The sequence below is a fragment of the Rhinolophus hipposideros genome (assembly GCF_964194185.1).
Source record: "Rhinolophus hipposideros genome assembly, chromosome: 16".
Classification (NCBI taxonomy): Eukaryota; Metazoa; Chordata; class Mammalia; order Chiroptera; family Rhinolophidae; genus Rhinolophus; species Rhinolophus hipposideros.
This window is the reverse complement of record NC_138062.1, coordinates 2,970,380-2,983,609: the sequence shown is the minus strand read 5'-3', so window position 1 is coordinate 2,983,609 and position 13,230 is coordinate 2,970,380. Positions and strand designations below refer to the sequence as shown.

The window sequence follows — 13,230 nt, the reverse complement described above, 5'->3', positions numbered from 1 at the left end:
TCTACTTGTTGAAAAAGTAAAGCTTTGTCTCTACTACTAGGTCATCTGTGTATATAGTTTGTTTCTGGAGTGAAAACCTTGTGATGCCAGATTTTCTCTGAAAAACTTGAGATTATTACTGTTCTTAGGATGACGTTTTTCTTTCTCCACGAGCACATTTCAAATGTGTCTTTCAACCAGGGCTATGCTTTAAGAATGATCCAGCTTAGCTCGCCGATGGTCATCTGCCAGGAGTCCAGAGGCTGTAGGGACGATAAACTGCTAGTAACAGTGATATATTAAAATCCACCATTCAGGAAAAACCTATAGTGGCTGGACATTGGCTTCTCTTCAGAGAATGTACCCTCCAACTTGGTACCCTCCCAAGTTTACTTGTGAGAAATGTATCTGCGGAGACATCCCTAAAGGGATCCCACTTTTTACTAGAGAGCCTTAAGTTTCTCAGACCAAGCAAGACCATTAGGGAGGGCTGTGCTTGGACTGCGTGACATTGGCCTCAGTACAGATCTGTCACTTCATTGCTGGGCCAGGACCAGGGTGAGGCCAGGGAGTGGCTTAGGGTGCAGCCTGGAAGGAGGCCCCCACTGTGGGGGTCGTAGGATAGACAGAGCTCCAGACGGCATTAAAACAACTTTTTGAGCTTCTGTAAGCGTGGTAGATTCTTTTGATTAAATCCAATAGCTCACTGTTTTGAATTTAAATATATTCCATCAAATGGGAGGACAGTGGCTTCAGAGGGCAAGTCAAATGACTTAACTGCAAATAGGGTTTTCTTTTTTCTTTTTATCCATTACCATTTCTGTCACTTTAAAACCCAAAGAGAAGAATTCTCCAAATTCGATCAAACTGGACTCACAGGACTTTCCCCCCCACCACGTCCTCATTCACACCATCCTCCCCAAGAACAACGCTCCCTTAGGGAGAGAACCAGGGAGCTGGGGGGTTACACAGCCACCATCTGTCGCTCCATTTTCTTCCCACCTCAGAGACGTCCACTAAGACTGTCTCCTTGTTTTCTGTCACTCGAACTCCATTTTCCTTCTTCATCATCAGTTTTCCTTATTTACATCCTCTGTTCTCTTCCTTCTGCCCCTGTAGCCTCATCTCCTCTACTCAGAATTTGAGTCCCGATAGTGTTGTCCTGGGCCAGCCTCACCCCTTTGTGGCATTTAGGACAGCAGTTAGAGATTGTCTTAATGTGATCTGATGAATGATAAGCAACCAGTGAAATTGCAAGACAGTATTCAGAAACTGTACATACATGCTTCTACATGGAATCCAAGAACATTCTTGATTCCTAACACGTCAGATGCCTCGCTAGTAACTAGCCCAGAAACAGCACTGAACATTCCAGGCCACATGGCTCTGGAATGGGACCACAATCTGGCATCTTTGGATCAGAGTTTTCCTTGGCTGAGAAAGTAATCCAAATGTCAAATAAAAATATTTTATACAGAGAAAAAAATTACAAGAAGAGCCTGCTCCACTCATGTGAAGACGTGTGCATTTAACTGCGTGTCATTCTCTGAATGGAGATTAGAAGTCGTGAGGGGCAGAATGTGCTGAATATGTCTGCCCGACCCAGGTGGAAAGTTCTGTCGTGCACACACCTTACTCAGCAGGTCGTGAGGAGACCAGTGACGTGAAGGATCGAAGTAGAGGAATAAACCCCAGCAGAGCCCTGAGGAGGACTTTCTTTTCAGTGTGGATTCTGAGAAGTGTATATTGTTTTTCATCATCAAGACAGAAATTGAAAAAGAAATCATGAATTCACAGACCAGATCCTTCTATTTGCAAATTATCATCTGCTCTGGATACCTTTTCCTTGTCCGCTGACGTACTGTTAAGAGGAAGGAAGTGACACTCTGATCAGTCTTAAGCCTTAGCTGTTTTTATAAAGTTGAGTTGAGAGAAGGTTAAACAACATGGGCAGATTATTTGTAATTATTTGACCGTTCAAGTTCTGTTTCTAGAATCGCTGCCCTGTGTTATTATTTGTAGCATCATGGGATGGTATGTACATGAGCCAAGGCGAGGAGCGGAAGGGAAGGGAAGGTACAGGGGGATAGTAAAGGCGGAATGAGAAGAATGCGTTTAATAGTTGACGGTCAAGAAGAAATAGTCAGAGTCCCTGTGGTACTTCTGGTACCTAACCCAGTAACCATAAGCGGAAGGACGAGTTGTGGAATTGGAGGCGTGTCCTTTTGCCTGTTACCCTGCGGTAGAGACTAGAGACGCTCCTGAATTCACCAGGGATGTCCCATTAGCTCGAACGTGTAGCCCTGCAGCGTCCTTGTTGTGTTTGATCTGTTCACGTCAGTGGCCTTCGGGCGCCGGGTGCCATTGCCGGAGCCTCAGGCCCCTGTGTACGACCCTGGGCGCAGAACCTGCGGCACGGTGGCACTCACTCAGTGTGTCGCTGACTGTGACTGGAGGACGCATGGAGGGGCATCGAGGAGGAGATGCCTCGTGGGCAGCCGGAAACGCCGGGCCTGAACTCGGGAGGCAGAAGTTGGTGACAGATCAGGAAGCCACTGACTCCCTTCCTCTATTTAACAAACGTGCCTGCTGCTGTATGGGGGCCGCACTGAGTGCTTCACCAGTGAATACCGTTCACTGCTCAACAGCCGCCCTCAGGTTTAGATGAGGAAACCCAGAAAGAGAGAGAGAGTCTGGCAGAGCCACGCGGCTGGTGAGGGGCTGAGCTGGGGCGGGGCGGGCAGTGGGGTGCGGCGAGCTTGGCGACCAGCGCGGCTGCGGGTGGGGTGGCGCCCTGCCCCGTGTGCCTGAGCTGGCTCCATGCGCCAGTCTGCTCAGGGCACCATTGCCCCTCACGACAGCCTTGATGCTTCTGACTGACGTGGAAAGCCCGGCGTCTGAAACGAACGTCTTTCTCTTCCAGCTGATCTTACCGGATTCCATGAAAGTGTTGCCGGTGTATGTGAACTGCCTGCTGAAAAACTGTGTGCTGCTCAGCAGACCAGAGGTCTCCATAGATGAGCGGGCGTACCAGAGACAGCTGGTCATGACCATGGGTGTGGCTGACTCCCAGCTCTTCTTCTACCCGCAGCTGCTGCCAATAGTGAGCGCCCAGTGGGCACTCCCACAGGGTTGGGGGTTGCTGCTTGGTTCTCCGTGTGTCACAGCGGAGGGGAGATGTCACGCCCCAGGTGCCCGGAGAACGTGCAGAGGGCCCGGGGGCAGAGGCTTTCTGAGCGGGCCGGGCCGGGGTGGAGGGAGGTTGCTTCTCTGAGTTGTTCCCTTGGCGGTTGCTTCCCCCACCCCCACTGCTACTCTGAGGGAACAGCTGGGGAAGTCAGGAAGCATGTTGGGGCAAGCCAAGCCTTGCTTGTTGGAGAAAGGTACCTGAGAGCATTAAAGACAGCTGCGTGTGCGTGGGGTTGCACGCGCGTACACATATCCATCGGTTCTGTGTGGCGTGACTCAGTCTCCACAGTCCACCAGAACGGCCAGGAGCGGCCTTCACCACAGGCAGGCAGTCAGGCTGACAGAGCAGCAGGACCCAGGACTCCTTCGCTGGGCGGGGACTAACTGCACTTGTCCTCGATTTCCTGGGTGCAGGTTTCTCCCGACGTGAAGTCAGCCTTTAGTTCTCGGCTACCCTGCCCTCCCCTGAGACCAACAAGTTTAGGTTCAAAGTGAAGGAGAGGAGAGGGGACGGCCGATGGCTTCTTTCTAACTCCTATCCTCAAACTCAGACCCAGGCTCTCAGTAACAGGGAAGTTAGAATTAAATTAGGTTGGAAATAGAAAGTCATCGATGCTTTGAATTAGGATGGATGTTAGACGTACATGATCACAAATGATTGATTTTCAGATAAAATTGGGTGCTCAGCAATCTGTGTGTAGAGACACTGGTGCTCTAAGCGACAGGAACATTGCCACCCCCTAAAACTGCCAAGGTCGTCGGTGACCGTGTCTGAGAGCAGTGGGCAGCTCTCCCCTCTCCTCTGACCTGTCGGCGGCATCTCCACTTGCGTCCTTCTCTGAAACAACTTCTTCCCCGGGGCTCAGGTCCTGGGGGGCTTCTCTTGTCGGCCTGCACTTGGGCCCTGGGGTCTTATCTGTCCTCGTGGCTGCCGATGCCGCCGAGACGGACGAGTCCCAAGTCCTGCCTCTGCCCTGAGCTCTCGATGCGGCGGTCCCTGCAGCCTCCTGCCATCTCCCTGGGGGTGTAACGGGCATCTTCCCCCACCGCCCAGCGCACTTCTCCTGGAGCCCCCCCGACTGCTTTCCTTCTCATCCACTGCAGTCAGGTCCACTCTCCTTGCAAGCGCATCGGAGTCTGGCCACTTCCCACCCCATCTGTGAACTCCCAGCTGCAGGCGTCGCCCACCCTCTGTCCTGTGCACCACTGAGGTCCCTCCTCCAAGCCTGTGCCTTTGCCTCTCCCTCAGTCAGTGTTCAGCACAGAAGTTGGAGTGGTCTTGTTAGAGTAATTGTCAGCTCCTGTCCCTGCGCTACTCAGGACCCTTGGGATTTCCCGTTTCAGTGAAAGCCTCATTCCTGGCCCAGCTCCCGGCCCAGAGCTGTCTGTACCCCCACCGCCACCGCCGCCTTCTGTCTCCCCCCAGCTTGTGTTCCGCTGCCCTTGCTCTCTCTGCTCCCGCCACTCTGGCCTCCTTGCGGATCTCGGAACATCGACAGGCTCTTGCCTTAGGACCTTTGCCCAGCTGTTCCTTCCCTCCCTCCAGAATGCTCTTCCAGAGATCCCCCCATAACCCCGTCTCATCTCCTTGGATCTTTACCCCAAAGTTCCCTTCTCAACAAGCCTTCCTGGACTCCACCTTACTGGACATCACACCACCACCACCTGACATGTGGTAGCCCACTTTCCCGCTTTGTTTCTTCATGGCACTTAACACCATCTAACATGCTGTGTAGTTGACTGATTTTATTTGTTGTGTCTTCTTTGTTCCCCACATGCATCAGCTGTCTGAGGCAGTGCAGTGACTGGGAGAACGCTGGGCCCTGGAGGGGCGGGTGGGGGAGGCGAGGAGGGGCCACGGGTCTCTAACTCTCGCCGTTGCCTGCCCAGCACACGGTAGACGTCAGCAGCACAGCACTGCCCGCCGCCGTCCGCTGCTCCGAGTCCCGTCTCTCCGAGGAGGGGCTCTTCCTCCTGGCTGACGGTCTGCACATGTTCCTGTGGTTGGGAGCCAGCTGCCCTGCAGAACTCATCCAAGGCATATTCAACGTGCCGTCTTTGGCGCACGTCAACACAGAGATGGTGAGTGTTTTCTCACTGGTTTTGTGGCAAAGTGCACGTTCTGAAGTGTTTTTTTGTTCATGTGCAATAATGGGTCACAAAGAAGACACCAGGAGGACTATAGTTCCGGGTGAGGAAGGGAGAATTTCACGTTTCGATGAATAACAGTGAGCTGGTATAAAGTTATTTGTAGAAAGTATTATCCAAGCAACCAAAGAGATTGCTAATGTTTCTGGAACAGTTAGTATGTGTGTCACTGTGCTGTAAATACTCTCAATATCCCCTTTCACTTCGTTCCTGTAACAAGTCAGCGAGACAGGTATTGTCATCACATTTCATAGATGACTCAGGCTTGGGGACATATCTTCTGGGAAGGATGGCAGAGATGGGAACTGACACCATTCTGAGGCTTTGGGCTCCTGTCTGGTCCAGGAGCTGAACTGCATGTTCAGAAGAAGCAGAATTCTCTCGTACACACCCAGCTGCAGCTGACACTGCTGCGCTGCACAGCACTCCCAGGAAACATGATCCCCTCTCTGTTGCAGCCAGTACAAAAGAGTGTATGGTTGCATGTGGAATGAATACCAATGGCTTTATTTTTAAAGTGTATTAGGAACACCCAGCGGTTCTAACTTGAGAGAAGCATTTGTCCCGAACCTCATTTGCAGACCATCGTTGGGTGAGCTCCTTGGCGTGGTGGTCACCGTCCTTGCTCGGTGGTTCAGTGCCTTACTCTGCTCGGTGGTGATTTCCTTATGACCCACAGCTGGGACTGAGCACTTTGTCCCCTGAGGGTTCACTTAGTTTATGGCAAGATGGCCAAGGCTACTGAATTCCTGTTCTGGTAGGAAGGGAGATGTGCAGCATCTCGGAGGGAGGCAGGATTAAAATTCTAGGTAGGCAGTCAGGTTAGAGAGCGGTGTATTCACTACGATGTCAAAAGTATAGTTTTAAAGCAATTCAAGATGCCCATATTCCACGAAGAACTAGGTTTACGGAGAAGATGAAGTTTTAGAAATAGTAAAATGTCTGCATGTGGTTGAAATGAAGGAATGACTAGAAAAGCAGTTTCTAAACAATAAAAAGCAAAATCAAAAGTCAGTAGGCAAAGAACTATGACTCTGAAGAATGTTTGTGTGGAACTGAAGGCGGCCTCCGATTCAGTGTGTTGATGAAGTTCATATTAAATGTTTATTTGCTGACTTGAGTACACATATGAAATAGCCTGTCTCTCCACCACAAAGCAGATTGGAAGGTCTGTGTTTCTGTGGCATACCTCCTCTCACCTTCTGCACAAAATGTAACAAGAAAAAGCCAGTGTCACTTTGTCTTTAGATGCAGTTGGCGTATACGTGAACTACACTCATTCTATTAGTTGAATAAAAAGATCGACCTTAATGTCAGAGGATACAAATAGCAGATGGAATGTTAATATAAATGAGGAATTTCTGTTTTTCCTTACTACACCTGTGAAAACTATTGACTGTGATCTTTTCCTGAGACTTGTGACTTGGGGTAAAATGTTGTAACCCTCCTTCAGCAGCTAACTCACAAGTGATTACTCTTGGTAGCTTCCGGCTGAGAAGTAAACATTTGCGGTTTCCTGTTTCATGGACAAGATCTAAGTGCAGGTCCTTCACACCCCGCAGGCCACGTGCAGCTGCATAGGTGTCTCTTGGGGACCACTGACCAGCTCAGGGACATCCACGAGGCCACATTTCCCTTGGACCAGTATTCGGTGGTCTTACTGTTGAACAGTGGTCTGTGGGTGGCGTTTGCCCGCCTGGCGCTTCCTCCGGGCCCTGCCGCTGACCCTGCTGAAGGAATGAAGTGCGTCCTCTCTTGCAGTGTAGCCCTGAAGTAACCTTGTAAATACCCAGAGGTGAAACATCATGGCAGATGGTCCAAGTACATCCTTTGCATAACGTGTGCCTGTTGTGTCATTTCAGTGACGTACATATGTCACATTCCAGATGGTTTTTATTTTCAAAAGACAGTTCACTGGTGGAAATGTGTGCCAATGAGAATAATTTTTTATGCATTTTTTTTCATATTTTTGATGCTTAGGTAAATGAACTAAGTCAAATATATGGTTTAAAAAGGTGTTTTTTAAACTTTAATATTCTAATAATCTTATTGCTGCTTCTATCTAAATGCTATAAATTATACTGAAACTTAAACTTCGATTTTTCTTAATTTTAGACATCACTGCCTGAGGTGGGAAACCCGTATTCTCAAACACTCAGAACGATAATGAGTATTATCCAACAAAAGAGGCCATACTCAATGAAGGTAAGAATGAGATTTTAGTTTTTCCTTTCTTCAGGTGTTTTATTTCTAACTTTCATTACTCTTTTTAAATGCATGTCCTGTTTTTATAACATGATCTTTGACAGAAAACTCACACTAACCTCTGAGTATATCTACCTACTCATCAGACACAAACATGCAAAACTAAACAGCTCCCGCCATGGGTCAGCCCCGGTAATTAGTAAGTATTAACTTAGTAATTCTGAGGGTCCTCTCCGTGGTTTGTAGCAATGGACACCACTCACAGAGACAGATTCGGAGCTGACTTTTCCTTCAGTGCCTAGAACGACTTACAGACGTATTATTCAAAACATTCGTAGAACTTCATGTGTACAACCTTAGCTGTATGATCTCTGGGAAGTTTTGTTATCCTGGCCCTTCTAGGCCCCTTTCAAGCCTTTTTCGAGTTTGAGTAAAAGAAGTGAAAACATCTCTCACTCAGGAAAGTAGGCCTGTCGCTACGTCTGGCTGCTCCCGCATCTTTCCTCTCAAGCTCAGTGTTGGTCTCCTGGAATTGGGAATGCCCCAGTGAGGGTGGTCCAGGCTGGAGAGGTGGAGGACGCTCACCTGGAGGCAGGTGCCTGTATGAGCCAGTGTCCCCTGCACATACACGCGAGCCCTGTGGGAAGCAGCATTCTCCGTGTCACACCCCCACACGCCCACCACAGCCTTGGGGAGACTCTGGCGGATTGAATCAGAAAAGAGCTTTATGACCACTGGGTGAACACAGAATCTTTCCAGAACGGGTTCCACTCTACACAGCACCTACCTGGGTTCAGCTTGAGGACGCGACCTAGAGATGGCAGGGAAGTCCCAAACTAAACACATTCCTCATGTTACACTCATAAAATCTTAGGGTCTCATGCCACACAGAACGCATAGCAGTGATGATGTACCTTTGTCACAGCTGCAGCCACTGCGTCCTCAGACGGGGCCTATTTGCAGAGAAGAGAAAACATGGAGCTCATCCTGTTCTCAGTACCCTCCTTCCTGGAAAAATAGGACTTTCCTCTCCTCTGCCTCCTCTCGCCTGCTCCAGTAACCCCTTAGAGAGGTCATGTCAGCTTCAGTTATAGAGCATGTGGGGCAAATACGACATGTGGACAAAATATAAGCTGTTGCATGCTAAAATAATTTTAACTTAAATACTTAAATAATACGATTTGCATATGTGCCACTTGAAAATTATGTTTGTGGGATTTCTTTGACCTTTTCAGGTTACTATCTGTATAAAGCATTTGAAAACCTAAGATCTCCAGGTATTAGAGCTGAGAGGAATCTAAGCTTCTGGTCCAGCCCAGCCCATCCGCTCCCACCTCTGAGTAACAGACCTGAACAGGTCTGTTAACAGGTTGTGAGGAGCCTCTCGCCTGGTCAGGGGTCCCAGCACGGCCATGGCAGACCCAGGACCAGCATGCCCCTTGATCCCCTGCACTCAGGCTGACCACACAAACGAGTCAAAATCTCTTACAGTGTAAATCCAGAATAGGAGGAAGGAGTTGGAAGGGAAGGGTCAAGATAGCAAAATCAGATCCAGAAAGCACGCTGTCTCCTACAGGTGCTGATTGGCTTTTCAGAGATCGGCCTCTCAGGCCTCATTGTCTGCACTGTTTTACATTTGTGGGGGGACAAAGGGAGATTCCCATCAGTGTCCCAGATACCTACGTCCAGTGCCTTCGCGATGAACCCCGTCCCACCCTGCTCAGAGCTCTCCAGGCTGCACACTCCCCGCCCTCTTCCTCCTGTTTTCCCCACAGGCCTCTTCCCCTTTGGAATATGATCTCCCTTCATCTCCTTCTGCTGCTTCTCCAAGATTCTGCTCCCCTTTCATTTCATTTCACTTCAGTATGTAGAACACTAGCAAACTACCAGCGACTTCACTGCCATGTTTCCTGAACGTCACCTAACTGCTTCCATTTCCTTATCTCTGGTTCTCAACCCCTGTGCTGAATCCACAAGGATGAATACTTCCTTTTTCCTCAAAATGTTGTCTCCTGTCAGTTCCCAGAACATCCCAGACCTCTCCTACTCCTCTTCCCCTCACAGTCCCTTTTCTTGGGCTTCTCTTCACTCATTTGCCCTTGAAGAGTCTTTGTTCCCCTAAGCTGTGTCCATGGTTCTGTCTTGCAACCCATTCTTATTGGGCCGCCTCAGTCCCTGCTGTCATTTATCCATTCCCTATGAGGCAGGCAATGACGGGAGAATGGCTCTGGAGTGCACTAATTCTGTGAGGCACTGGCAGTGTGGCCCAGAGAATGTCACCTGCAGAGCCCTGGAATAAGCCACACACATGGGAAGCCGGGAGCAAGATCAGCCGTGCACTTCCTACACGCCCCTCACTCTCTAGAGAAAGGTAAAGAGGGTGAGAATGTGGGCCCCAGTCCATCCCACTATGTCCTCTTCTCTGTGTGGTGTGCTCTTTGAAGACCACCAGCCCGGCCACCACTTCTGAATCCTTCTCGGGGACATCCCCCCGTACTCCGTGTCATCCTGAAGCGAGCAGTCCAGCTTGGTCCACAGACTCCAGTGCTGGAGCAGGAGACAGTCACCTCCCCTTACAGCTCGGTTCCTCCCACAGCGAGCTCCATTCCCATTCCATTTCCCACCTCAGACCACGGTACACACACCATCAGAGAAGGCATGCACCACAGGAAAAGCCAGCAACTACCCCAAGTGAGCGGCAGCCATAGGAACTCCCCCGACAAGCAGCAGGACTTCCTTCCATTCCTTCCCACAGGGGTAAAATGGGCGCCCGTGACTCGGTCTGCCCAGTGTTGGCCTGACGTGTGTGACACTGGCCTCACTCACGTGACCAGTGCTCGTCCATCATGCACAACAGCGGAGTCCCAGTGGCACGTGGAAGGTGGACACGACACAAATGAAAAGAAAGCAGCCTTGGCTGCAAGCTCACCAGGGCGCACGCCTTACGTGCCTGTGATGATGTTTCCGCACATTGTTCTGGTGTCACCTCCCCGTGCCTGGCTGACTCCTGAGAGCCCGCACCACCCATGTCCATACCCACGTGGAAGTAGCTGGGTTGTATTGCCAGCAGCACCAGTTGTGACATTATTTCTATAGGATCCGGGTGGTTGAAGGCTTATCAGCTGAGGGCCTAGGCCAAAATAATACAAAGGCAAAAAAGCAAACTGTGTTGAGTAAGTTATTCTACTTAATAACTAAAAAGCACAGAGACCAACGGTAGGGTCTCCCCGCCACCCCGAGAGCCGACACAACACTCCTGCTGTGCGGTGGCTGGTGACGCCCACACTGCAGGCCCTCCAGGGGCTTCTCCCAACTGTGCAGGGAGCAGGTGGGAGACACTGCTGTGCGTGGGTGGCTCCGTGATGCGCTCTTGTGGCGCAACAGGTATGAAATCAGCCTGTCTGATCATCTGCTCGGATCGCTAAAACGAGTGAGGAAGGTGGCAGACAGACGGGCCCGGAGCCTTCACGACAGACCTACCCTCTTCTGGGCCCTTCCCCGGAGCAGCTGTCCACTCATGCCATTCCACACTCGCCAGTAGCCACATTTAAAACTTAAAAATCTTTTTAACAATATACAGAAAAAACATATACACATGTTGAGAAAGGAAATACTATTAAAATTGTAATACTCAGTATATACCCATAAGATGAATACAAGTCATGTATATACATTTTTTTTTGGCTCCCCTAGTATTATAACCTAGTATCTCCAAATGTTACTGTTTCCACGTGTAATCAGTGTAAGCCACGACTGAGTTTTTACCTTTGCTCCTTCACTAATATTTAGGAATGCACTGTGGGTTTCACATTCACTGCGCGTCCCGGTTCGGACCAGCCCTGTTTCAAGGGTTCAGCAGGCACACGTGGCTGGTGGCTACAGTGGCGGGCAGGTGGGCAGCTCGGCCCGGGAAGGTTTAGAGCAGGGAACAAGCCTTCTGCGCGTGTGGCCCACCGCCTGCTGCAGCCGTCTACACCCTCTCCACCGACGGGCCCGCATTCAGAGCCTGGTCACCTCCCACCCACACGTGCCACTGCTTCCCGGCGGGTTCCCTCAGCTCACGATGGTGCTCTGTTCTACCTGTCCCATTGCCACTGCTGCTAGCACCGTCCCTGGATTGCGTTTCCTACAAAAGCCCAACTTCACCAGTATGGTGGCACACCCCTAAGCGCCCAATGGCTTCTAGGAGTTGTGCTCATTCCCATCCAGCCAAGCTGTCTGGCACATGGCGGGCGCACAGATGGCTCTCTGACCGCACCCCACATCCTAGGAAATCCTGCCCTGGCCCTGAAGGCCCACAGATGCTCCCCACAGGGGTGACAGGCCCCACCACGGTGACGCCTTTCCCATAGCACGATGCTTGTGTTTCCTGGTGGCCACTTAGTATGTCTTGGTTTTTGTGGTTTGGGAATCACTCTCCCCCTCCACTTGGGCTGACAGCACCTCCCCACGTCCTCCCAGGCCGCACACGGGGGACATTGTGCCGTGTTGGTGAAACTGAAGCATCTGAGGTGGAGCTGCATCCAGAACATGTTTATAACCAGCTACTTTGTTGTTGTTTTTTCCCAGCTGACCATAGTGAAGCAGCGGGAACAGCCAGAAATGGTTTTCCGACAGTTCCTGGTGGAGGACAAGGGGCTCCATGGCGGGTCCTCCTACGTGGATTTCCTGTGCTGTGTGCACAAGGAGATCTGTCAGCTGCTGAACTGATGGAACCTCCGTTGTTGACGTTGCATTTCTACGGCGATGTCCCCCTCTTGGTGCCTCATTCTCCGGGTGATAGCAGGCTAGTTGTGATTTCTTGCTCATTTTCAGAATGCCTTTCCAAGAAGCATTTAGAACTTCAGCTTTGGTGCTCAGGTATGAAGCCAGTGAAGGTCCAACTGTACCTTACAGGGAACAATCTGTTTCTGATTGCACAATTTTTAACTGTCAACACTGACACAGTCTAAATTTCATGAAAGGCACAGTTTACAGAACTATAAACATTCTCAATTTTCTTTCTTTGTGGTAGACATATAAATTATTTTTCAAAATGTATAGACTTGGGGTAAAAAGTTGTTTTGGTTCCTCTCCCATTTGCAGTGAGGGAAAAAAAAAACACTTAGTTTTTACATTATACTTAATTTTTTCAAACCATGTAACCCCACTGAACACATTTTCCAACTTGAGGTTTGCATAGCAGACTTTTAATAACCTTGGAATCTATTTGGTAGAACAATTTGTATTCTACATTTTTTTCATAATTGTATGTTGTGTATGTTAAAAGTATTTTCCAGTTGTGTTTTGTCTATAAAACTGCCTTTATCAATACTCTTAATGGTTTTCTGTACAATTTTAAAGGTTTCTACCTGTATATAATGGATGTTAACCAGTATCAATAAATCACTTCATATGCTCTTAGCAGGTAGGATTCATGTTTTAGGTACTTGGAGATCACTTGCTCAAGGCACACCTTTGGGATTTCTCAATGGCACCACCTTCACTTCTGGAAATCTACCCTAATGACAGTAGACAGGGAATAATTAAGAATGGTATGTTAATTTAATGTTCAGTCAGATGGAAACACGTTTCTGTATTAATAAAGCAAAAGAGTAAAGATCAAAATTTAGATCATGTTTTTGGATAAGGAAAGAAAACCTGAAATTGAACTTCAGCTCCACTAGAGGGCATTATGCACTAAAGTGCCAGAAACCTTCCAGAAAGGCT

The 13,230-nt window shown here is 49.3% G+C and overlaps 1 protein-coding gene across 2 annotated transcripts in view; it reads left to right on the top strand.

Annotated features, from left to right (window-relative positions):
- Positions 1–12,924, top strand: part of SEC24D (SEC24 homolog D, COPII coat complex component) — a 73,862-nt gene extending 60,938 nt beyond the window's left edge. For both annotated transcript variants that reach the window (XM_081077139.1, XM_081077140.1), the window contains exons 20-23: positions 2,903–3,082; positions 5,059–5,250; positions 7,432–7,521; positions 12,091–12,924. In XM_081077139.1, coding sequence (XP_080933265.1) covers positions 2,903–3,082; positions 5,059–5,250; positions 7,432–7,521; positions 12,091–12,231 — 603 coding nt within the window. In that variant the 3' untranslated portion in view covers positions 12,232–12,924. The remainder of the gene's footprint in view (positions 1–2,902; positions 3,083–5,058; positions 5,251–7,431; positions 7,522–12,090) is intronic.
- The last annotated feature ends 306 nt before the right edge of the window (positions 12,925–13,230 follow it).